The sequence below is a fragment of the Amphiura filiformis genome, chromosome 9 (genome assembly GCF_039555335.1).
Source record: "Amphiura filiformis chromosome 9, Afil_fr2py, whole genome shotgun sequence".
In the NCBI taxonomy this organism is placed as follows: Eukaryota; Metazoa; Echinodermata; class Ophiuroidea; order Amphilepidida; family Amphiuridae; genus Amphiura; species Amphiura filiformis.
In genome coordinates this window covers 68,876,164-68,902,794 of record NC_092636.1, presented here as the reverse complement: position 1 = coordinate 68,902,794, position 26,631 = coordinate 68,876,164, and the positions used below count along the sequence as shown (strand labels likewise).

At 35.9% G+C, this 26,631-nt stretch overlaps 2 protein-coding genes across 2 annotated transcripts; both read right to left on the bottom strand.

The window, feature by feature from the left end:
- Positions 1 to 730: 730 nt before the first annotated feature.
- On the bottom strand, positions 731 to 15,168 carry LOC140161384 (uncharacterized). The gene is made up of 8 exons (XM_072184894.1): positions 14,885 to 15,168; positions 13,109 to 13,193; positions 11,192 to 11,244; positions 5,958 to 6,101; positions 5,234 to 5,433; positions 3,128 to 3,205; positions 2,546 to 2,759; positions 731 to 1,512 (listed from the first exon to the last, which is right to left on the bottom strand). Exons 1-8 carry the CDS (start codon positions 15,144 to 15,146, stop codon positions 1,466 to 1,468), a joined length of 1,083 nt encoding a protein of 360 aa, XP_072040995.1. The 5' UTR covers positions 15,147 to 15,168; the 3' UTR covers positions 731 to 1,465.
- A 3,707-nt stretch (positions 15,169 to 18,875) lies between these two features.
- LOC140161383 (cytochrome P450 2U1-like) lies at positions 18,876 to 25,848 on the bottom strand. The gene is made up of 3 exons (XM_072184893.1): positions 25,121 to 25,848; positions 22,450 to 23,402; positions 18,876 to 21,544 (listed from the first exon to the last, which is right to left on the bottom strand). The coding sequence occupies exons 2-3, from the start codon at positions 22,682 to 22,684 to the stop codon at positions 21,366 to 21,368; spliced, it is 414 nt and encodes a 137-aa protein (XP_072040994.1). The 5' UTR covers positions 22,685 to 23,402; positions 25,121 to 25,848; the 3' UTR covers positions 18,876 to 21,365.
- Between the last annotated feature and the right edge of the window lie 783 nt (positions 25,849 to 26,631).

Here is a 26,631-nt window from a genome sequence, read left to right as displayed (position 1 = left end):
TGTCAATTTGAAAGTAACATTACAAATTTAGAAAATGTTTTTGAAAACAAGTTTATTGTTGCACGGCGATAGACTGTGTTTCCCGAAGTGTATCTCGAAGGTAAAGATATAACAATAATTATGAGCCATCAACCACCTTTATTGATTTTAAAGAACAAAATAAGTTCATGATCATGGGCTGGGTCTGTGAAGGGGGTACTCAAAATAAATATTTAGAATAAGGAACCGTTCAATATTTATGCCAGGGGAAGTGAAAGTTTTAAGGGGGTTCCGAATTTTGTTAATGTTTTAAATGTAGAAAAAGGGGAAAACAATGGGGAATCAGAAAATTTTGAGCGGACGCGAGGGAGACCGTGAACGCAAAATATTTTGTCATTTTTTTGGTCAAAAATCCCACTTCCCATAGCGTATATACAGTAAGCCAAAAAATTAAGGTACCAGTTGAGTTCACCCCTGTATATCCTATATAAAGAATCATGTGTCAAAATTAAAACAAGCAACCAATACCTGTACTCTTTAGCTCTGATTTAAGACCTCATTTGTTGAAATTGGTTGACAAATAAAGAAACGGTGGTCTAAAACCTAATAAAGAAACGAAACGAAAAAAAAATTGTGTTCTAATCAATGAAAGCACGACGCTAATTTTAACGTGTTAATCAATGGAAGCACGGCGCTGGTTCTCTTGTTCGTGAACACATTGTGTGCAAATCAATAGGGCACGCAATGGAGCAAACTGCAAATTTACATTGGCATCTTCCTTGGGTTTTGGATCGTCATATCTTTATTTCTTGAACAATTTCAACAAATGAGGTCTTAAATTCGAGCTAAAAGATGCAGCTATTGGCTGCTGGTTCCAATTATGACATATCTGTCCTTGTTTAGGATATACAAGGGTGAACATAACTGGTACCTTAATTTTTGGCTTACTGTATTAAACGGTCCCTGAGGAGCTGTGCAATCATATTTCTAACCACTGGGAAAGGGTGAAATTAGGAGAAGACATTTTTGGCAAACCACAAGGGCGATTTTTTGGCACCGTTTAAAATTTACGCTTTGAAAAGGATTAGAGAAAAATGGTATAACAAAACGTTCAAATGTGCAACATTTTCTGTTCGCTACGCTCATATCACATATCTAGACAATATAAGGCTTGCAAGTTGTGTTAATTCCAAACAATTTGCCATGAGCTTAGGAAAGTATTTGGCACACCAAAAGAGTACTGAGTGGTGCAATTCAAGTACAATACCCCTTGTTATGGGTCACTGAGTGGTGCAATTCAAGTACAATACCCCTTATGGGTCACTTTGTTATATTCGAACTTTCATTTTGAAACGTATGAGTACTATCTCTACCTCGCCCCAAATTCAATGTTTGCTACTGCTTTAAAATCAGATGTATACATTTTTTTCCATCAAACGAAGTCTCTCCTTTATTTTGAATCCCCAGCTGTAAAGCACTGAGATTGCTAGTAGCCAAGACAAACGAACTCAGAAGACCGTCCTGGTAGGAATGCTGTAAAGAGTATAAACAAAGAAATAAGGACATTAAATAACATAAAAATGGAGACTATTGGTCATCATGTTTTATTAGAGAAAACCCAAAGCCAATAATAATAAGTATAATAACAGCATTGATATTTCAAATAGAAAACCCAATATGCAATAATTGAATCCCTTGATTAGACAAGCTGCCAGCTCATATTGATGCGGCAAAGGTTAAGGATAGACAAGAATTATGAAAGTATAATATTCTTTAAAATTAAACAGGAAAAGGAAGCTTAAGATATTTGGGAATTCTTATTAAAGGGGTATTTCATGTTTCGAGCATATTTTTTATGGTATGATTCAATCAATATCCACGAAAACAGCAGCATTTTAGGCAATCGGATCACAAAAAGATTGAGGCATAATTCGTCGGGTTCGTCACATAGTGGCGTATTGTAAAGCAAACTGTAAAGTGCATTTCGGAGAAAAACGAGTTTGAAAAAAAAAAGGCGATTTGTAACAAGCCTGTGTCGTTGCAATAATTAGAATTCATTGTATGAAAACTGTTCCCAAGTGTACCTTATTGTACTATATTTACTTCATATTTTAGCTTTTAAATGGGTAAAAAGTCAGTATGTGAAACGGAAAAATGCCGTAAACACCAGGAAAAAGTGTATCACATACTAGTAGTGGCGTATCTACTATACGCCACTATGTGATACGCTTTTTACGAAAATTCCGCATCACATAGTGGCGTATCTTGATCACGTGATCACGATACGCCACTATATGATGCGCTATTTTCGTAAAAGTGTATCACATAGTGGCGTATAGTAGATACACCACTATATACGTGATGCGCCTTTTTCTAATTTGTGTACCATTTTTTAACTTTTCGCCAATTTAATTACAGTTTAATTACTTAATTTCAGCTTTGGGACTTGGCATAATTGAAGAGAGCGATATTTGAAACATGTATAACAAAAACTGCAAAAATGACCAAAAAACACGAAACGTCACTATGTGATGAACCTAACGAATTGACTAAATAATGTACTCACTATTGTAATAATCATCCACATCTTTGCATATTTCTCTATACTCCCTGCTCCTGAGGACAGTACGTAAGGCTGGATTAAACCATTCTGATATAGGGTTGTCTTTACGAGTCATGAGGGCATCAGCAGCTATCGTGCACGTTGTGATCTTATCAGAGGCTACTTCAAGTCTGTTAGAAAGGTCCTCAAGCTCGTTGCTAAAGAACCCGGCATCAATCTATTCAAGATAATTTGGGGAAGAAAGAGCATTAATAAATATATAAAAAAAATTGGATCGATTGAGCCCACATTTATTGGTTCAGCTATGAGAATATTTTAATGATAACATTTTTTGAGGTAAAGCTATGGCTAAAGTCAATATTTTGTTAGTTATATAGATAGAAAATACGTAACTACGATGCAGTTCTGACATCACAAGCCAAGAGTCATCAAATCGATCAACGAACTGGATCATTCTGCTGAAGAAGGTTGCAATGTTAACAACCGGAACTTTTAGGTGAGCAACTTTTATGTGTCGTGAACAAAAGTTCAAACTTCATTTATTTGATTGTCATCTGGTCGTTTGATATAATTTACTTTACTAACCTCTCTCCTCTGAAGAGCATCGTAAATATCATCAGGCTGGGTATAGTAAACGATTTGGCTGGAATCAAGTTTGGCACCCTGCACATAATGATAACGATAGGGATTATAATCATAATGATAACAATATTAAATGATGATCATCATCATCTCGATAAGATTAATAATAAGAATTTAATTATCGTTAGCTATCTACGAACCACAGCATTTATTACACTATGTATACACTGAAGATAGCATTTGTTACACCGACTGATGTAAGCTATCTACCGAAGACTGCATTTATTACATCGACTGATGTAAGCTATCTACTGAAGACAGTATTTATTACACTGACTGATGTACGATATCTACTGAAGACAGCATTTATTACACTGACTGATGTAAGCTATCTACTAAAGACAGCATTTATTACACTGACCGATGTACGCTATCTACCGAAGATAGCATTTATTACATTGACTGATGTATGCTATCTACTGAAGACAGCATTTATTACACTGACCGATGTACGCTATCTACCGAAGATAGCATTTATTACATTGACTGATGTATGCTATCTACCGAAGACAGCATTTATTATACTGACTGATGTAAGCTATCTACTGAAGACAGCATTTATTACACTGACTGATGTAAGCTATCTACTGAAGACAGCATTTATTACACTGACTGATGTATGCTATCTACTGAAGACAGCATTTATTATACTGACTGATGTAAGCTATCTACTGAGGACAGCATTTATTACATTGACTGATGTAAGCTATCTACTGAAGACAGCATTTATTACACTGACTGATGTATGCTATCTACTGAAGACTGTATTTATTACACCGACTGATGTAAGCTATCTACTGAAGACAGTATTTATTACACTGACTGATGTACGCTATCTACTGAAGACAGCATTTATTACACTGACTGATGTAAGCTATCTACTAAAGACAGCATTTATTACACTGACCGATGTACGCTATCTACCGAAGATAGCATTTATTACATTGACTGATGTATGCTATCTACTGAAGACAGCATTTATTATACTGACTGATGTAAGCTATCTACTGAAGACAGCATTTATTACACTGACTGATGTAAGCTATCTACTAAAGACAGCATTTATTACACTGACCGATGTAAACGCTATCTACCGAAGATAGCATTTATTACATTGACTGATGTATGCTATCTACCGAAGACAGCATTTATTACACTGACTGATGTTAGCTATCTACTGAAGACTACATTTATTACACTGACTGATGTACGCTATCTACTGAAGACTGCATTTATTACACTGACTGATGTATGCTATCTACTGAAGACAGCATTTATAACACTGACTGATGTATGCTATCTACTGAAGACTGCATTTATTTTATTGCACTGACCGATGTAAGCTATCTACTGAAGACAGCATTTATTACACTGACTGATGTAAGCTATCTACTGAAGACTGCATTTATTTTATTACACTGACTGATGTAAGCTATCTACCGAAGATAGCATTTATTACATTAGCTGATGTTAGCGGTCTACTGAAGACAACATTTATTACACTGACTGATTTACGCTTTGTACTCAAGACGGCATTTATTACACTGGCTGATGTAAGCCATCTACTGAAGACAGTATTTATTACACTGGCTGATGTAAGCCATCTACTGAAGACAGCATTAAGCTATCTACTGGAGACAGTATTTAGGCCTATTGCACAGACTAATGTAAATTATCTATTGAACACAGCATCTATTGCATTGGCTGATGTAAGCTTTCTACAGAAGATAACATCTATTACACTGACTGATGAACGCTATGTACTCAAGACCGTCATTTATTACACTGGCTGATGTAAGCCATCTACTGAAGACAGCATTAAGCCACTGAAGACAGCATTTATTGCACAGACTAATGTAAGTTATCTATTGAACACAGCATTTGTTGCATTGGCTGATGTAAGCTGTCCACTGAGATGGCATATTAAACTACTGAATACCGCATTTATAACATTAATTATGATATCTACTGAATACATCATTATTGCCTCGAATGACGTAAGGTTTGTAAGCTATTTATTGCAATGAAGACATTTATTTTGTACTTTACCTGTATTCTATCTCCATTCCTTGCCACGCAATCAGGATCAGTGTACCATATCGTCAGGAAACCTATTCGCTTCCCTCGCAAATCCCTCCAATTAAAATTGTTGGGGTTTCCTTGTAAGACGTAGAAGAAAGCCTGTGTCTGAGGAACTACGGAGTCGGTGAAATCGAAGGCCAAAGCTCGTGTGTAAGTAGGTGAAAAGCCTGATAAAAACAAGAACAAGTTGCGTCAGTTTCAGAACTTTTGCTGTTACATTTTTAAAACGTTTTAAAAACATTGCTGTAATGTGTTTTCATACATAACGTTTTAAAACGTTTTCATACCTTTATATAACCCGACATTTAATGTTATTTGACGTTATAAAAACCATTTAACTTTTTTTGGAGTAAGTGGGGACGATGAGGCTGTGGATCACAAAGTCCTACTTTAAGCTAGTTTACCATCAAAAGACCCGTTTTTACCAAATCGAAAACCCCCAAAATATAACCTGTTTAAAATCGTTTTGTGATTTGGGGGGAATTATGAACAAATATTTTGTGACCGGCTTTGTGGCTCAAATGATATTCATCAAAAATATTATATGTGCATGCTGCAGTATCTTATAATATTTATTTTTTAATACTTTTGCAGCTGTTGTTGTAATTCTCTATGATTATTTTGTTTTGTTTCTCTAATAAAAAAACATAATGACAAAAAAAAGGTAAATCGTTGCCAGTAAGTTTCGTACCTACACATGCGTCAATCCATTGAGAATGCAATCCAACGCCTCCTCGTGCACCAAACTCTTCGCTTGTGTCCCAGCACATAGGTGGGTTATCGGGGTTGTTATCTACAAACACAAAACGGCAGTTTTTACCGGCCGCTTTACAAACTGTTTTAAAAAAGGGATATAAAGAGGAGAATTAAGGTTAGCATCTATTTTAAACTGTTGCGATTTGGTAGTTATAGCATCTTGCGAATGGTAGTGAGCTTTGGCAATCATTTCATAGCAAGTGTGTAGAAGAATTCAAATATCACAGATATAATACTTTTGTAGGTCCTGTGGTTCTTGAGTTATGTTGTAAAGAGGGCTGAAACAACAACACTTTTGTAAAACGTACATAACTCATTAACAACAATAAATCAAGCAAGTTGTCAAAGTATATGATTCGTAGAATGAACTTTTGCAAAACATCAAAGTGTTATTTTTCAATAATATATTGATTTAGATAGTGAAAATTGATTTTGTTTACTGCTTCGACCAACAATACCTAGTCAACCTACTATATATATCATGGCTCTTGGCCGACGCAACCTATTTTAAGGTAAAGCGAAAAAACAAAGTTTAACGCTCCACTCGCTACGCTCGAATTGGATCGTATATATTGCGAGCGCCGCACCACTTTCAGGGCTTTCAAATTCATTGCGCCAAGCCTACAGTGTGGGCCAAAAACAACTTTACCCAATTTCAGAGGGTGGTTGCTCGAATTGTAGAATAGCTATTCATAATATTGTTACATATTCTAAATGTATATATTTCTAAAAGTATGTGATGAAGAAATGAAAGCAAAAGAAGCTAAATTAACAAAATGGTGCTAGTTTTACGTCCGAGGGTCAAAAATCACTTTGTCCACACGTACTTCAATGGGATATGTCCGATTGCTAAGAGTACGGCATACATTTGCGTTAGGCATAGGCCTACATGTAATTGGTAAACACGTTTGGCTTCTCTTTGAAAAGTGATGATTGTTTTACATGCATGAAAGAAATACAATCGATTTTAGCCCCCATTTAATTGTCATGTACTCGAACTTCACTCCTGTCATTGACCAATAATTAGCATAAAAATTACACAATTACAAAGGTTTTATCTGGCGCAATTTTGAATTTTAAATAGGCCTTTGTGCATTTTGTGACTGCGTGGCTTATTTCTAAATAGGTTTGCAAGATATAAGGCAATTCACAACACAAGAGATGACTGTTATGGCAGAGGTATACTTAATTAAGAACAGAAAGCTTTTTGGTAGTGCAGCGTCAATTTCGGATTCGTTTCTCGAACGTAAGATCCCACCGAAACCTACCATAACTCTAAATACGAACAACTTTCACAGTTCAGTTCAGTTCAGTTTTATTTCATCAAATTCATCCATTAAATAAATACAATATAAAAAAGCTTTTACAAACATCGTATAATATGGTGAAATGATGAGGATGCCACTGAACGCAGAGCGTGTTGTTGTGGCACCCTTTACAGAAGTTAGTATTAAATAATTATGATAAACTTTAGACTTTAAATTTTTAGAATAATAATAAATACAATAGCAAGATATATATGCCTTGTGGGTTAGGTATAAACTAATTATCACAAGAGCTGTGCTTTCAATTATAAATCAATGAGTAGTGATGGTGAAAATAACAACCAAACCTACACAGTAGGTGTAAAAGGTTGTAAAATCCCATTATAATATAAAACAGTTCAGGCATGGCATAAGTATTACGGTACAATAATAACAAAAATGTAAAAATTAGCCGGGTGAAAGCATAAGCACATGATTGCACGTGCACTTGCAACGAGTCTATATAATGAGCTAAGTTATAACTAACATAGCAGGTAACTATATATTTAATGCAATATTTTGTAAATTAAATCTACATATTTAATGGAACGATAAATTAACATGGTAAATGGTGTATAGTTCTGCAGAGCAAGAACAATGAAATGCAAAAGTGATAATCTGCATACAAGGCAAAGCGAGCTAACAAAATTTATCAAATAGCTTATTTTTAATATAACAAAGTAATAATAATAATAAATAAAGACTGGAACAATACAAACAGACAGACAAACGGGTCCGATTTGTTGTGGAACATATATACTGAATTAATTTTATGCAAGTAGATCCTGAAAAATGAGAAGGAAAAACCAAACAAAAACAACAACTGCAGGTGTAGGCTAATCAGTGTTGTACATATGTGCTGATGAGGATTTTTTTTTTTTTGGATTTGAAAGATGGCACTGAACTACAAGATTTGATAGACTGGGGAAGTGAGTTCCAATAAAGGGCTCCTTGAATACTAATTATATTATCAGCCAATTTGGTATTGGACATTTTAACGTGGAAATCATTGGCTTGCCTAGTATGGTGATGGTGAATACTTTTGTTAGTTCTAAAAAACTCCTTAATGGACAAATCTTTTGGAAGGAGATTGTGGTGGTATTGGAACATAAATGTTCCGAGTTGATGGAAATAAATATCTTGCACCTTAAGAGTATTGAGTTGTTTAAAAAGCGGGTCTGTATGGGCAAGCCAAAGAGAGTTGGTGCATGTCCGAATAATTCTTTTTTGTATAAGGAATAATGAATTTATATGGGAATTATTTTTTGTCAGCCCAGATAATGTTGCAGTAGGATAAGTAGGGGAGAGCAAAGGTGTTATAAAGTGTATGTAATGATTCCTGAGGTAGATAGGGGCGAACCTTACGGATAATACCATTATATTTAGAGACCATTTTGGATACATTGGAAGTGTGAGATTTCCATGAAACATCGTCATCAATTAATATGCCTAGAAATTTAGTTGTGTGAACTTTGTCTAAAATATGATTATCTATGAGAATTTTAATATCTTTGTTATGAATATTACTGTATTTATTTTTGAAAATCATGAAATTAGTTTTTTTGATTTTTAAGGAAAGTTTATTTAGTTTAAACCAGTTCGAAATGGTTACTAGTTCATTGTTAACTAGAGTTTCAAGGGAGTTTTGATCTTTATGTGAAAAAAGAATATTGGTGTCATCGGCAAATATGACGAAGTCCGCATTGTTGGAACAAAGAGGAAGGTCATTAATATAAATTAAAAACAAAAGTGGGCCCAATATCGATCCCTGTGGTACACCACATGTGACAGATGTCATATCAGAGGAACTCTGATTGAAAACTACATATTGTTTTCTGTTATTAAGATAGCTGCGTATCCAATTATTAGCAGTGCCTCTAATACCATAAGTGTCAAGTTTATTTAAGAGAATTTCATGGTTAAGTGTATCGAAGGCTTTGCTAAGGTCTAGGAAAATACCAACTGTATGGAGCCTATTATCAAGATAATTGGTAATTTTGGTGTAGAGTTCGTTGATAGCCATGTAGGTGGAACGTTTTTGTCTGAAACCAAATTGTTTGGGACTAAGGATATTGTGAAATGAAATGAAGTCATAAATTCGGTTATATGTAACCTTTTCAAGTAGTTTAGAAATAGCTGGAAGAATTGAGATGGGTCTGTAATTTGAAAAGTCATGGGAGTCCCCTGACTTGAAAATTGGAGTTACTTTGGCAATTTTCAGTTTGTCAGGAACAATGCCGTTTTTGATTGAAGAGTTAAAGATATGACAGAGGACCTTGCTGATATTATTAATAATTGATTTTAATAGAATAGTGCTGACGCCGTCCACACCCGAACTATGACTAGCGTTTAATTTTGCACATAATTTAGTTAGTTCATCTGGTGTTGTTGGAGATAGAAAATGCTGTTCATTATGGAAGGCGTGGATCGAGCCTGAAAATCCCTGTCAGGAGATGGAATTTTATCAGCAAGGTTAGTTCCAATGTTGGTGAAGAACTCGTTGAATTTGGTGGCAATTTCATGTGGATTAGTGATTTTGGCACCAGAGCTATCAGTGAAAAAATCAGGGAGTTTAGAATGTTTGTTTCTCCCAAGTAGACTGTTCAAAGTAGACCACATCTTTTTCATGTTATTATTATGGAGCTCAATTTCTTTGGTGAAAAATGATCTTTTGGCAATTCGGAGGAGACTATTAAGGTGGTTCCTATATTTAGTATATTTAGTTTTATTATCATCAGTGGGTTTAGATATAAATTTTTTGTATAATTTATCTTTAGTTTTAATAGATTGTATCAGGCCTTTTGTGACCCAGGGCTTTTTTGGATTATTACGGTTGTTAGATTTAGTGTTTTTCATAGGACAATGAATATCCAGTAAAGTAAGTAATTTATCATAAAACATATTGTAAGCTACCTCAGGGTCATCAGTATCATATACAAGATGCCAGTTAGTTAGAGAAAGGGCGTTATTGAGGCTTGAGTTATTAGGCTCACAACCTCAGAAGGGTGATGTATAGATGCAAAGCACGGAGCGGACGTCCAAGAACTGGTCGTTCAGCGGTAAATATTGCAGCGGTTCAAAGGAAACTTGCAGCTAACCCCAGAGTCAGTTGTCGACGCAACAATTTGCCGAACATAACGCAATAACGTCAATAACTTCAAACTTTCTTGTAGATATATATTTCGTAACGATAAAAATACCAGGTCTGAGGTTACAAATGCTTTGCGCATATTTGAAGAGAATTGTGTTTATCTTTGCAGCGTGAAAGCTGCATATCATGAAAAAATATCATAGCTTGACATTTAAATTTTTCATGTTTGATTTATTTGATTGTGTTATCTAAAATTGCTGCACAAATTTGTGTGTATACCGAGTGGTTCTCATTCTTTATCGAACTCGCCATTGCAAGTGATCCGACGCGACAACCAGTAGGCCTTCGCGTGGACAAAGTTAATTTTGACTCTTTGATTTAAAACTAGCGTCACGTTTTTAATTTAATACATTTTTGGATAGTTTTTTCACCAAATACTCTAAAGAAGATGTTCTTTACGAATATGTGAAAACAATTTGCAGCAGACTTTTCAATTTTGAGATATGAAACTTTTAAATTGGGTAAAGTTGTTTTTGGCCCACACTGTAGAACTCAATTTAAGTAAAATACTGGGTACACCTGCACAAAATTGGAACGCCAATGTTTTTGCTTGCTGGTGTCTCTGAGCACTCTTCTGAACAACGTATCAAAAAAAGGAGAAACAAAAAACAAAGTAAGGAAAAATGCTAATTAGAATCAGACAAAAATACCCACTTTCCTTTAAATGAGCAATAATGAGTGTTCGTACAGGCCTACCTAAATAAGCACACTTACCGGCATGCGTTACATCAATGAAGTAGCCACCGTATTTACCAGTCGCAATGTCACTGAAACACAAAATAATTACGAATGGTCGGACTGAAATTAGCTATATAGGCCTACGTTAAGTAATATTCAAACCCGCAGTTAAAAGTGACTGGTCATATTTGTTTCACATTCTGTTTTCTATCTTACACGAGACCTACAATGAAAGTAAAACAATCTTTTTCCAAATTTTTAGTTGTATTGCTACAGTGGATTTGACATGAGAAGGAAAAGCATGTATAACAATGCCTCATATAATATAAAATTTTGTTAACACCATCTAAACGAAACACAAGCTACATGTATCTTTGACGTTAAATTTCATGGGGTTAATGAGTAAACTGTAAGATATGTTCTTCTGATACCAAAATTTCGGTTTTGATGAGGAAAATGGGGGGGGAAGAGGCTGTCGACCTGGTTGCACATCTTGAAGTTGTGGCAAAAGTAGCCTCAATACAGTTGAGCTAAAGACATAAACTATTGCCTACTCTATAACATTTTTTAATATGCAGGGCACGTACCGAGTGACCCACAATGACCCATTTTTCATACTTTGACCCACGACCCATAAAACTGAATGCTGACACGGATATTCACGGGACTCATATCAATTTGTAAGCGCTCTTTAGCAAAGTCATAGTTCATTGAATTTACAACCGTATGACAAAACAGGCGAAAATAGTAACTTTTTGCACAAGATTGGTAAATTAAAGAGAATTGGCCATGGCTCAGTGAAATGAAGCTAGTATAATGGTCAATTGTGCTCTTTCATTTAATGACATACAATTTGGTCTTGGATAGGTAGTTTTCAACAGATTTACCACATTCGCCTTGCTATGAACATTGACTTGCGTTATCTGTTGACCTAATGAAAAAAAAAAAGTGTTTTTATGGGGAAGTGTTAGCTTTCGTTCGATATAAAAACAATTCTGATTGGATGAAGGGAACACTTGAGGTTTTGACAAAAACCAATCACAGATGCCTATTTTCCACTAAATCTCACACAGCTCTTATGATGCTATGCACTCAACCGTGTAGTATAAACACAGAGTGCGTAGAGGGTAGACTCGCTGTGTTTGGAAATACCTGTGTGCTCGGGTGTATCGAGGTGAAAACTGCGTATTATGCATTTATAAGAGAATCGTTTTTGTAGTCAAACCTTTTCATATGGGTCGGTATCGGAAAGAATTGAATTAAAGCCTTAATGTATGATCTTTTTAAATTTTAAATTTTTTCTTTTTTTCTTCCAAAATGATAATATGCAATCAATATGAAAGTTCCCAATACATTTGGACGCGAAAAACATTGGAAATTTACAAAGAAACAACGTCATAAACTTCATCTCTATATCACTCGAAATATCTTGCACTTTTTGGATTGGGACGCCGAGTGCGGCCTCAGAGTTAGTCTCCTACGCAGCCAGTTTGGTTATGCTCCCTCCACATGTGTGGAGGGAGCATAACCAAACTGGCTTCGTAGGAGATTAAGATTTGCGATCGTTCCGACATATTATCATAATCTGAAATATGATGATAATATGTCGGACCAACAGAAAATCATGCCGTTTTATTACAAATAGGGCGAATTTGACAGTTTGCTCATAGATGTAAGTTGGAACATATGTATTACAAGTATGCCAAAAAAATCGGTTTTGAAAAAAATGATAAAGGTATATTCTGAAAAAAGATCGTACATTAGGCTTTAAATTGAAATGAAGTGAATATAATTATGAGTGCCGCCCAGCTTTCTGTCAGGTGTAAAATATCAAAAACACGCTATAGATCAAAATTTACGGGAATATTCTAAAATTAAAATTTGTTCAGGGCAGGCTCCATGCAGGGTTTACCCCTACGACATACAGGTGGTCCTAACATATGTTCTACTTACTAATATATCAAATTGCTTTGAAGAGAAATTAAAATCCCCATCGTCCAAACTCTGTCCTCTCCGCTGTACCCAAAGCGGGTGTTTTCTGTTAAAATGAGAAACATAAAACAAGACTTTAAGACAATGAGATTGGCTCAATTTTATTCAGGGCGTGTACTGTAAATGGAGCAGCGCCTCTGATTAAAGATTTGAAAAAGAATATAAAATATTTCACCACCAGGTTTCGAGGGCAATTTCGAGATATGGCGGACACGATAGGATGGCGCTGCACGAAGTGGGTAAAGTCTTTTGAATTTGCCGGGTTTTACCCAGATTGAAGACTGCCTGCCGATCCATGCTAATCCTCGTAGGTTTTTCTTCGGGTTCTCCGGTTTTCCTCCTGTATCTAAAATCGGATCTCTTCCCATATCCCTGTCCCGTAAAGTCAGATTGGCATCCCTTCAATTTAGACGCCTCTGGCCTGGCTTCGGCCGAATAAATAAATTTGTCAAAATACCAATATTTAGAATATTCCTTTTAAAATGGGTGTTTTTTGGAAAAAAAGTGCATTTCTCACCTTTTCATTCACTATTTTCAAATAGTTGGATTTCTCGGATGTACAATCAGCGAATCTTCACTGCTAACACTGCACACATACGTATACATACTCATACATTTAAGAGCTTGGCGTACAGATGACAAGTCTGTTTGCAAGCAAATTATATTTCGTCTAGTCTCTTCTCTAAACTTTTTTATATAACATTCGGCCGAAACCAGGCAAAGCCCAATTGTGCTTAGAGGCTACCAAAATTTAGGGATACGGATTGCCAAGCGAATATGACGTGACAGGGATATGGGAATAGGTCCGATTTTAGATGCAGGAGGAAAACCGGAGCACCCGGAGAAAAACCCCGCAAGGACGAGCATGGATCGACAAACAAACCGTAACACGCGGGGAATTGAACCCGGGCCGCAGTGGTGAGAAGCGATTGAGAAGACCACTACACTAACCCGTCCTCCGTAGAGTCTTTTAAACATGCTAGCCATATTTAAAGATACTATTCAGGAGGTAATCAATCTCGAAATAAACTTCTTTGGAAAAAATAATCCCACTAAGGGAACGTTCATAAATACCTTGGTGGGGGGGCTGGAAAATTTGTAGGGGGTCTGTAAGAGTGACACTGATAAATGATTAATTTATTGCGGATCTGTTTGCTTGAATTTGTAACAAGGTTGAAACTGTATAAGTTTAATCCACTGTAGGCCTACTAGTAAAATAAAGCATTACCTATAGTGGAAACAAGAGTGGAGTATTTTAAGTACTAGTATACCTTCATGGTGTGTGTGTGTGTGGGGGGGGGGGGGGGCTTGGGTGTATACCAAGGGGGGGGGCAACAAAGTTTTCAGTCCATAAAGAGGGGGGGTTCTAAAAGTTTAACATACAGACAGAGGGGGGGTCAAAAAAGTTTTGACATACCGAAATCAAAATTTTCCAGCCCCCCCCCTACCAAAGTATTTATGAACGTTCCCTAACCTGCCTTAGTCAGGCATGCAGTGAACAATCACGCATACAAAATCTAAACCTGGGTCTGAGACTGGACCTTTTTCAAATGTCAAAAGAACATGTATAGTTGAACTTATGAGTTTTGAGATGAGTAAAATAATTGTCAACTTTGACATTTTTGTCTACAATTCCCAAAAAGTTGATCAACTGCCGGGATCAACTGAACCCGTAAACGCAACAGTGTCGACAAAAATAATGGCCATATAATGTTTAAATAGTGATCATACACTTACCAAGTACATGCTTTATCGGAGGCCCAGCGCCGTTGTCGATTTGGAACATGGCAAGATTTTCCCTGATTTGTTTAGCCAGCTCTGGTTCTTCTCGTGGACCCCAGCGCCTTCCTGGCATCCCCATTCCTGGACCTTCACCACCTACCATCTTCCTCCAGGTGAATATCTGGATCACCAGTGAAGCCACTGCCAACATGGCGACCAAGGTCAGCAACAAAAACACGCAGAAAAATCCACCAAACTTGCCATGATTTCCACTCATTTTGCTTTAAACAGTAGCGATAATTTGGTGGAAAAGTTACCACATTAGCTAGCGACGTTTTCTGTATAAGCACGTTATTATAGTCAGATTGTATCCATGCACCCTTTGAATGCAAAGGACACTATTTACAAAATATACCTTAGCACCACAGTAAGCTAGGGTACAGTCTTTTACATACGCTTTGCTTCAAAAACCAAAATAAAACACCGAATTTAGTTTACCAGGTCACTGGTCACGAAATAAAAAACTCAAGTTCAGTTTGCAATTATGGATATTTTGTGAAGCGAGACAAGGCGTTGTATAACTGGCCAATACACAACAATCTGCTATTGTCTTTTGAGGTCAATCAGTCAATGGTTTACATTTACCAACTGCAAGGCTAATATACACATTATATTACATCGTACATAAAGATTTACTTTATAAACGAGACATATAAAGGACGAAAAACAAAAAACATTATACTTGACACGACTTGATATTTTAAGCTTTATTTGTAAATAATACATGTACCCTTTAGCCTATTCGCCAAATCAAAATATCCGCCAGAAACATAATCTGTCATTTGTTTTATTAATTAAGGGTAGACGAGGTATTGTTAGTCGAAGCAGCCAAAAACAAAAAAGATTTTCATTATCTAAATCAATATATTATTGAAAAATAACACTTTAATGTTTTGCAAAAATTCATTCTACAAATCATAAACTTGCTTGATTTATTGTTGTGAATGAGTTGTTGTTTCAGCCCTCTTTACAACAAGGCCCTAACTACAGGACCAACAAAAGTATATCTGTGATATTTGAATTCTTCTACACGCTCGCTAGGAAATGATCAATGCATTTTTTGCCAAAGCTCACTATCATTCGCAAGATGCTGTGAACGACCAAATCGCAACAGTATAAAATTTGCCCAAGGCTATATTGCTATATAGAATTATTACAAAGTTGAAACTGGACGTTACTGGAACGTTGAGTGCAGCAGAGCAATGTAATAATCAACAGGAAGAGGAACGGATAAGCAAGTGCATGTAAACATTGCAGAATTAACCCTTTAATTTGTTGATGTATGCATGCATGTTTATTACACCACATTTCGCCATACTGCATTTTAGAAACGCTTGCTGTTAGAATAAGAAAAATTTTAATTGTAATTATTGCACAGGTCACGGCGACCCTGTGACCTTTCCGGAAAAAAGCCGAGTGGCAGGTTTTTCAAATAAATATTTTCTGTGTAAAAACTGTACCATCAGATAGGTAATGGAATATATGAATATTAACTGTACATATATCACAACAATTTTTGATAACAACTTGCGTCACAATTGATCTAGTATAGAAGGTAGAGAATTTATTTCAATCTTATATACGACATTTTTTTTTTGGAATTAAGTGAAAATTAATTTGGTAAAAACGGTATTTTTTTAATGTAATTTTCACATTAGACCCGACAAAAGATTACCGTTTTGTTGTTATGATAATCTAATCTTTTGATTTCGTAAATAAAATTAGGGTCTAATGTGGATTTAGGATGCAAACTGGAACAATCCAATGCCTTGTCAAAAGCATTTGCTTCAAAATAGAGTTCGGATGCACTTCGTAATACAACTTCCGCCACTACGGGAAACCACATGCACAGCAGAGCACGTGGCCGATATCAAAATCGATTTTATGTATTGTGTATGTAGGTCTATTCATAGGACCCTCGTATTAATTGTCTCTATGCGCTTGAGAATTCAACAATATAAATAATGGTAGCTTTATTATAATACACATTAATGTTTTAAGCAGATAAAATTCCAAAATATGATGTAGTAATGAAGTTGCGATTTATTAATATTATATGTTTAAATTTTCACGATGACACTATCAAGTCCTTCGTGGTCGAGCGGTCTAAGGCGCTGGTCATATGGTATACATGATAGCTAAAGTAAGCGGTGGGCTGTGAGTCCGAACCCCGCCTCTGCCAAACTTTAAAAGAAGTAAAATTAAAATTTAACTTTTTAAAAATTTCATATTTGGGAAATATGACTGGGAGATTTTATGTATGGCGTGGAGTGGTGTGCATGTTTATATGCCAGCATTTTGTCCAATTATATTATAGTTGAAAGAAAAAGACGTACACCAACTTGACGTGGGGAAACAAGTAAAATAAAGACTAGACGGTACAGAGGAAAAAAACAGCATTATATAGGCATTACAAGTAGGTAAAGTTCGATAGCCAAAACTTAACAGAAGTGCTGGACCTGCAAAAACAACTTTGATCAATGGGAACACAAAAGTACACTTGATGAAGTTACAGTACAATAGTACACTGGAAGTGATGACAATCACTGTGCACATAGCAGACAAACAACAATAATCCGTCTTTTTAAACTTCAACATAATGTTGCATGACATCAATAACCACTTGATCATTGTCTTTATTGACTCAAATGTTCTTTGGAAAGTTAAAATATAACATATTGCACAACATAAAGAAATAAAGCTGGGATACTTCCAATTGCAGAAATCCAAGTTTTCTTGGTCAAAATATTGCTTCAAAACATAATTGTCATGAATAATGAATGCAAAAGTTTGAACTTTAAACAAAAACTTAGTGCATTAAACATAATATTGCACTGTATCAAAAATTAGAAGCTTCAAGCTCATGCCTTTCTTTGTTTTGTTTTTCAAAGATTAAAATATTGCAAAAAGAATTAAAACTGTTAATGTTATAGCTATCCAATTTCAGGAATCTATGTTAAGTTTCTTATAATTCAACCACTGTGTATTAATGTGAAGGTAAAGTTATATTCAGGTGTTCACCTTCAGTGAAAAAATGAAGAACACAACACTGTCGGATTATAGAATAGATAAGAGGACGAACATTAATGAGATACAAAAACTTTAAGAAGGGGTCAGCGAGTATGAAAAAGGGCCTGATGATCAAACTTGGAATGAATTTCATTGATGTGCACATTATGATATCGAACATTTCTTCGCAACCAGTCAATCAAATAAAAAAAATGATTCGGATCCCTATTTCTCGACTTATGTCTTACGACTTATGGGACATTTATAATATACTAGTATACATAGTTTCCCACCAAAACATAAACTTTGTAGGTCTTTTTGGAAACTTCATGTATATATATTCAATACAAAAGGTCAAAATTTTGACGATGGTCGCTTTTCATCCTAGCTACATACACTTTAAATACATATCATTAGATGTATAAAGTTTACTTCGAGGACAGCTAAATGTTAAAAATATCATTTAAACAATACTTTGCCATAAAATTATTTGATATCAGAAGGACATTCCTCGTATTCGGAATACATGGTGTGTCTGATGTGCTCTCAGGTCCCAAAAAAACTAGTGTGCCAAAGTGGGTGACCGAGCCCTTAAGGTTAGCAACTATTTTAAACTGTTGCGATTTGGTAGTTCACATCATCTTGCGAATGGTAGTGAGCTTTGGCAAATATTGCATTGATCAATTCATAGCGAGTGTATAGAAGAATTCAAATATCACAGGTATACTTTTGTAGGTCCTGTGGTTCTTGAGTTATGTTGTAAAGAGGGCTGAACCAACAACACTTTTGTAAAACGTACATAACTCATTAACAACAATAAATCAAGCAAATTTTAAAGTATATGATTTGTAGAATGGACTTTTACCAAACTTCAAAGTGTTATTTTTCAATAATATATTAATTTGGATAATGAAAATCGATTTTCTGGCTGCTTCGACCAACAATACCTCGTCTATCCTTGAGAAGGTTTAAATTTTTTTATAAAAATCACTAATTTTACGTAAGAGACTTACCTTTCTGCAGCTATTTTTTTATCAATCGACAACAAAAAATTGTCTATTGATGTGCTCTATATACATTTTTTCTTTTAGGGTTTTCAATTTAAATAAAGTACGATTCACAAGTAAGGGTTGATTCAAGATAAGTTTCAAAACAGCATCCAATAACAAATACACAAAGTTGAACTTTTTTTATCAAGGGAGAGAGACCAGCTCTATGTATAATGTACTATAGAGACCAGCTTTTGTCTTCAAGATATAAACTAAGATATCAAGGTAAAGTATTTCTTACCTCCCTGTTTTCTGAAACCTAAATAGACAAAGGTCAAAGTACAAATGTAGGCCTAGCACATTCGACAGGAATATAGATTATGTGAAAAGAAGAACCTTTTACATGTAAAAGCAGTATTGTATTGTATTTCCCCCGGCGATTTTTCTAAACATTTCTTCAAATTGTCAATGCCAGACGAATTCGACAGCTTTTCCCCATTTATCGTTCTCAGAATGCATAGTCCGAGTCGACTATTGCCGATATACGAGTGTTAACAGACGACTATGGGATTAGAGTACAATCGTAAGCGGTAGCGAGATTTATGGATCACAATTTGTTTAACAATATGCTTCGACTATATTTATAAATACGTTTTTATAAATACGTACATGACCCATGGGTACGACCAGAGGGGTGACACTTCTCCTGAAGCATGGCAGAATGACCCCTCTATTGTGTTTGTTCATTTGTGTATGGAGAGCCAGTATACTAGAAATACCTTTCAAAAGCATTAAATTAGTATCACCCTGGCGGCCCCGTGCTCTGGAAAACCAGAATCTGTTATTTAAAAAGAAACGAAAATACAAAAAAAAAAACCAGATCCGCCTGTGTACATATAAATGGGTAGCAAAATTGGTCTCGAATATTAATGAATTAAAAGAAACAAACGGGATATAATGAACCATTGACCTGACGCCATGATGGCAGAATGTATTAGTCGTTTTATTCCATGTTTTTATAGTATGTCAAAATCCCACTTCTTGTTTAAATTATTGTGACTTATTTTTTGCATGTTCAATGTGCAGTCCATATGCACAAATAAATACTTATCTTTTCGATATTGAGCTTTTTATACAACTCATATAACATGTCATTAAAGCAGGTCATATGTGCTGACCTTCTTCTATTGTATTTGTTCATCTGTGTATGGAGAGAAGAACGCCATTGAAACTCCATCGGTATTAGGGCGTAGTTCATTGCACTCACCGGATTATTATTCCAAGTATTTTGATAATACATATAATATGTACTAATGAGTCGAGGCGATTGCATTATGTGCTGACCTTCTTCTATTGTATTTTTTCATCTGTGTATGGAGAGAAGACGCCTTTGAAACTCCATCGGTATTAAGGCGTAGTTCATTGAACTCACCGGATTGTTATTCCAAATACTTTGATAATACAGATAATACGTACTAATGGGTCGAGGCGATTGCATTGAAAAACTAATAAATTATTCATAACAGTTACGTAATCAATCGATAGTGCGGACACTTTTCATTTGCAAACCACCAAAATTCGGATCTTTTAGCGTTTGAAAAGAAACCACGTGAATAGAGTGCCCTCTCAAGAATAACTATATACTCTCTGGTACGACATACCAAGACTAGCAAGCGTGGCCAAATCCTCATGCATTAACCACTATACAGAAATGGAACTCTGTAGATAAATATCATCAATAAGGATTAAATGAATAGCAAAATTTTACACATGGGGGATTCTGAATTTTGTTATCAAAAACAACATTTTGAAAGTATTTGATTCGGAATTTTGTTATCAAAAACAACATTTTGAAAGTATTTGATTCCGAATTTTGTTATCAAAAACAACATTTTGAAAGTATTTTACGACGGAAAAATATTCAACGACGGAAACGTTTACAATATAACCATAAAGTTTAACAAAATAGACAATTTTGCTGCACAGTAGTTTCATGTTGTTCCGCCTTCGCATTCAAATGTATAAGAAGACCACCCGATATATATAGAAGGTCACTTCGAGACTTACTGTCTACAAGCTGTTATGGCAGTGCGGAGGTGGTCACGTGTGTATTTGAAGACCTGAGCGCAAGAAGACCGTAAGTCCACTGGGCCCCTCAACATGTATATACACATCATGAAAGGTTGTGAAAGATTTGTTTTAGCCCCTGAACATGTATAAAACATTAACAAACTATACAAAACTATACGCAACTTTAGTGTATACATGTTGAGAGGCCAAGTGGACTTACGGTCTTCTTGCGCTCAGGTCTTCATTTATAAAAACGTATTTATAAATATAGTCAAAGCATACTGTTTAATGACGAACAAGGCTTTGCAATGGTACTTTGCGTTTTATGCCCTATCAGCTGCAATACTAAACATCCTTGCTTCGCGAAATTAGTCACGATTTATGACTATAATTTCATACGGTTTCGGTACAAATGACGCCCCCAAAGTACCTTCCAACGAAGTCTCCACACCTGGCGGCGTCTTAAAGGTAAACCGATGAAGAAGGCTCGAGAACACGATGAAGAGCTCCTTCTTGGCCAGATTTTCACCAACACATTTCCGCAAACCTAATAATAGGAGTGAAAAAAACATTTGTTTTTCAATAAAATATCCATGGGCGTTTTGCGTGTCAATGAAAAGAAGGCAACGATTTAAGAAAATGTCTTGCATTATTTTTAGGGGCGTAGCTAGGATTTGTGGTGTTAAAATCCGCCAATAATACTGTACTAGTGGTAGCAGGGTGTAAAAATATATATACAACAAAGTCATTCTTTATTCTCAATACATTATGGTGCAAATATAAACATTTGAATAATTTAACAATAATTTTAACCTGAAAACAAAAATGAACATGAAAGTTCTTAAGTGTTTTTCCTACATATTTGACTGTTGGATAAGTATTGGTGTTGCAGTTTTGGAGCTTTGGCAATATGGCGCATTACTTTGAAGTTGGTAATGGGTAAATTGCACTGTGCCCGGGGAAAAGATACCTGAAACAATTGCGCAAAATTGTGCACAAATACTACTAGTTTGGTTAAAACCAAGTTGAATTTCAGTCTTAAAACGGTCTTTCAAATGACATGCTTTCCCTTGCCCCTGTTTTCCCTTTTCAATTTATCTCCGAAGCGGGACCGACATGAGACCTAATGAGGAACCAATTGTATTTTACGGTGAGGCCAATTAAATTATTGTTTTAGGATTGTTTCAACATTGGGGAGATTATAAAGATGTCAATCATTATTGAGATAATACTTCTGTCTAAGGACTCATGGTTCTAGGTACGCCACTGGTCATGCATTCAACCTGTGGATATGGCGATCGCCAAAACTTCGGTTCACTAGACTGATTTAGAATAGAATATTATAGAATACTCCCAGGCCACTAATATGGATTTAGAGTAGAATATTCTGGATATTAAAATAATCGATGTTTCAAAAACAATTATGATCTCAACATTACGGTACCTCCTTACCCACAGAGAATGGCATGTATTCCTTAGGTTGACAGATGTTTCCTTCGTCATCCAAAAATCTTTCTGGGCGAAATTCCTCTGGATTTGTCCAGACCTCAGGATCATGATGAATAGCCCAGATATTGGCAAGAATTATAGCACCTTTAGGAATTGCATACCCTTGTAAGAACGTGTCGTCGACCACTTCATGTGGTACACCTAAAGGCGCTAGGGTAGCGTAGCGTTGAACCTCCATGATAGTGGCTTCTGTGAAAGGAAGATGATCGTCAAGGCGAGGCAGACGATTTCTCCGACAACAGAATCAACTTCACGTTGGATACGACGCTGGATTTCCGGAAACACCGTCATTAGAAGTAGACTCCATCGCAGACTGGTAGCGGTTGTCTCAGAACCAGCGGCAAAAAGTTGAACAATTGATTGATGTAAGATGGTGCCAATGTCGTAATTGTGCGCGTTATTATTAAAATTATTATTATTATTCTCAAGTTCGGTCAAATAAACATCGATATAATTGGATAATTCACTGTTGTTCAAATTTTCTCTATGTTCCGCAACAATGGTATCAGTAAAAGTCCGCAATTGTTTGTGTATTTGCTTGATAAGACGTTTTGGTAATAAATTAGACAGAATTGGCACAAACATCATTACTGCTCCGTTTCCCGCCAATTCGAATTGTTTTTCCAACAACTGCGTGACACGATGAAAATTTTCATCGGAGTAATTAAATCTTTTGCCAAAAATGACCGAACATAAAACATTAGACACGGCATTGGTAATATATGTAGCAGGATTCATTGGTTTTCCATTGAAACGTTGAAATTCCTGAACAAGAAACACAGTTTCTTCGGCAATTTTGACCTGAAAGCTGGATTTCCCGATTCCATGTTGACGGAATTGATGGAGCGTAAATCGACGTTGAAATTGCCATAACTTTCCAGACGATCCTAGAATACCTGAAATTAGGAATTAGAAAATACCAGATCATTGTGGCACTGAGTTTACTTAAGGTCATTGCACTCTCAACATGTGTGTTGAAAGCAGACGACACGTTCCGAATTTTCTTTCAAATTCAAAACATTTAGAATTGAACATTGCCATAACCGTATTTGGAATCAGAATATAAAAAAAACATAAAAATGAGTGCAAACAAGCCATGACCTGTACATTTTGACCTGAAACATGTACATTGACCCCTGGTCAAGTAAAAAGTTTTTTCATGTCGATTGGTGACGCACTGTAAAGAAATCTAAATTTTCGAGAGTCGAACTAGAAACTTTTCTAATACTTCATTTTCTTTATCTTGTCGATATATTCTGCGAAAAATACTTTCGACTTGTCCCTTATTTACTCGTATAAACTACTCTAATAAATTTCTACAATAATTTTGTAATGTTCTCGCGGAATCACTGCAAATCTGTTTAAAAACGCATTTCTCAAAATTGGTCAGTAGACATATTCCGTGTTTTGTGGACTCAACTACCGTGTTCAACCAGGAGAGTTCTAATTCTTGTTGGTTCAACCCATTTCAAACAAGCCATTATTTCGTCTTTTGAAATTCAATGAGCCATGAAACAAGAGTACTGGTCATTTGGACGAATCTGTCACTTTCACGCTAGCCTTATCATGTGAAAGTAATTCAATAGTTTTCTTCACATTTGTCTCTCATATTTACGCAATCTGTAAGCTCCTGTATGTATAATGCTGGTAACAATTTGAACCACAGGCCAATGTTTGAAAAGGAAAGAAAATTTCCCGCAGTTTCTCACCAAATTTACCTTATGTAAGGCAGCTTACCCGCAGTTCTCACCGTATTATAAGGCCATTCAAACATTCACGTTAAAAAAATCCTGTCCGAATACCGTACTGATATTCGCCTAATAATGGCGCTATGGACTCCCTTAACATAACTGTCATTTTAGGTACAAACTAAACGTTCCCTCCCATAAAAACCCCACCAGCAAATAAGGGCACGTCCCCCTAATTCTAGTTGGGGTTTTCAGAGGCGGGAGCAGGGCGGGAGCTCTCTATTTGTTCATGAAATTTACCCCAAGGCAAAGGAGCCCATGTGCGCCATTGGGCGAATCTTTACGGTATCCGTTAAGTTTCAATATTAAGATAAAACCTTTAAAAGCCATTATTGTTGAAGATAAAAATATTGTCATGCACTATCTATGTCGAATTGCCGAGGTGCACTTCGCGCATGGCTCAGACCGTGGCTACTATACCAACTTCGACAGTTATATTTAATTTTCCGCGGTATTATTTTTTCGATATCTTATTTAATCATTCCATGTCGGACATAATATGTTCAGCCATAATTTCCAGTGTAGGGTGAACACACAACCAGGCGTTACCCTCAGCGGGACTGGTACATGGTGCGTGATCTTTGTCATTCAATGTATGCCCAACAAGCATGACAATAGAGCGAATGATAATTATTTGATAGTTTCCTGCCTTGGGAATTGAACCGAGGACCTTTTGCACCAAAAACTTCAAACCGGGTGAAACTGAAAGCAACAACTATTTTGGAGTTCATGTCCAAAAACCATTCGAAATATTGAGCAATCGGTATTTGCAAATTAGTTGTGGTACTGCTATTAGATTTTCGTGCAGGACAGAATAAATTTATCTATATATTTTAAAGTCCTATATACAAATATAAAATACTTACCTAAATGACTTTCGGGAAATCCTTGCAGAACCGGCCGATTCGTAATCTTTAAATTCCTGAAAGCCTCACGAGCTGCTTGATAATCATTAAGTATCACCACAAGTTTGCTTCCCATGTAGAGGCTGTATACCTTGCCATACTTCTCAGACAGGTGGCTAAACATACGGTAAGGTGTCATACCCGTACGATAAAGATTGATGGCTAGGTTTGGAAGATATCCAAGAACTGGCCACCCAATTGGTCCTGGTGGTAGCTTACTTTTTGATTTTTGATTTTTAAACATGCAAGCTAGGATAATAAGAAATGCAGTAGTGCCCACGACTCCCGTTGAAAGATCCACAGTTGCAATGAAAGACATGATTAATAAACCAAAACGACTTTTGCAGACAATGATCAGCACGCTTCGTTGCATGCAAACTCGACTTTGGTTCAGTCAGCTTGGTTGTTTCAAATTTCCCTCGAGCAGCTATTAAATGTAACCTTATGTTAAAAATCCTTTGTCCAGTCCATAGCTGCAAGTCCAGTCCCAATGCAGGCTGCGTGAAAATCTCACACTTGCCAATTTCTGAGCTCTCGAGCTGGAGAGGACATGGAGGAGGAGGATCCGAGGCTCAATGATTACCTAACTATAGTAATACCAAACTGATTCTACCAATCAAACGACAGAACTTGCTCCATAGGCATGACTCAAAGACACTACTCAAGAGAGCTCACACGTACACACTACATATCCAACAACGGGATTCTATATGAATAAAGTTCAAAACAACACTATGTTTCGCTCACCAGGAACATTTTTCATGGTTCATTAAAAGGGTATAATGCGTTCACAATGTGTAGCTATGCGTGATGCAAAAACTGAAACCGAAATAATGGGTAACCACGGTAACATAGGTAAGGCCGGGAGGGGGGTAAGGTAATTCTAATGTCTAGTTTTTGAATGGTTTTTGGTATTGTTTCACTTCAAATTCACTGTAGCACTCCGACAGTGTGTGCAAAGTAACAAATGATTCTCAATATATTATTTGCTAGCAAATGTTCTCAAATTAGCAATTTTTCTCAAATTTTTAAGCAAATGATTCTCAATATATTATTTGTTAGCAATTGTTCTCAAATTAGCAATTTTTCTCAAATTTTTAAGCAAATGATTCTCAATATATATTTTTTTAATTTTTCGTTTAAATTTTGTATACTCGTTAAAACGTGTGTACAAAATTTACACCAAATCCTTTGTTTTTAAGCTTTCTAAAATGAATGGAATTTGAAAAGCGACAAATGCTTGAATGTGGTAAAAATCACAAAATTCAGTAGCACCACAGGTTTTCTTTTGGCTCCGAATAAAACGATTAATAGGAATCCTAGCTTAGACCTTTATCTTTCATTGCACTGTGAATTTTCATCTTACGATGTTTGTTTTCAGACAAAAATAATTTTCAAAGTGGCTAGTGCATCAAAATGGTGCACAAATGTTGCCAAAACGAGTGTCAAAAACAGGAGCCAATTTTTTGTAC

Coding starts and splice junctions, on each gene's coding strand:
- LOC140161384 (XM_072184894.1), bottom strand. CDS start 15,146: ATGAGTGGAAATCATGGCAAGTTTGGTGGATTTTTCTGCGTGTTTTTG. Junction 6,102..11,191: donor CATTGATGTAACGCATGCCG/GTAAGTGTGCTT, acceptor TTTTTAAAACAG/TTTGTAAAGCGGCCGGTAAA. Junction 5,434..5,957: donor ATGGATTGACGCATGTGTAG/GTACGAAACTTA, acceptor TGTTTTTATCAG/GCTTTTCACCTACTTACACA.
- LOC140161383 (XM_072184893.1), bottom strand. CDS start 22,684: ATGGAGGTTCAACGCTACGCTACCCTAGCGCCTTTAGGTGTACCACAT. Junction 21,545..22,449: donor ATACATGCCATTCTCTGTGG/GTAAGGAGGTAC, acceptor TCCTATTATTAG/GTTTGCGGAAATGTGTTGGT.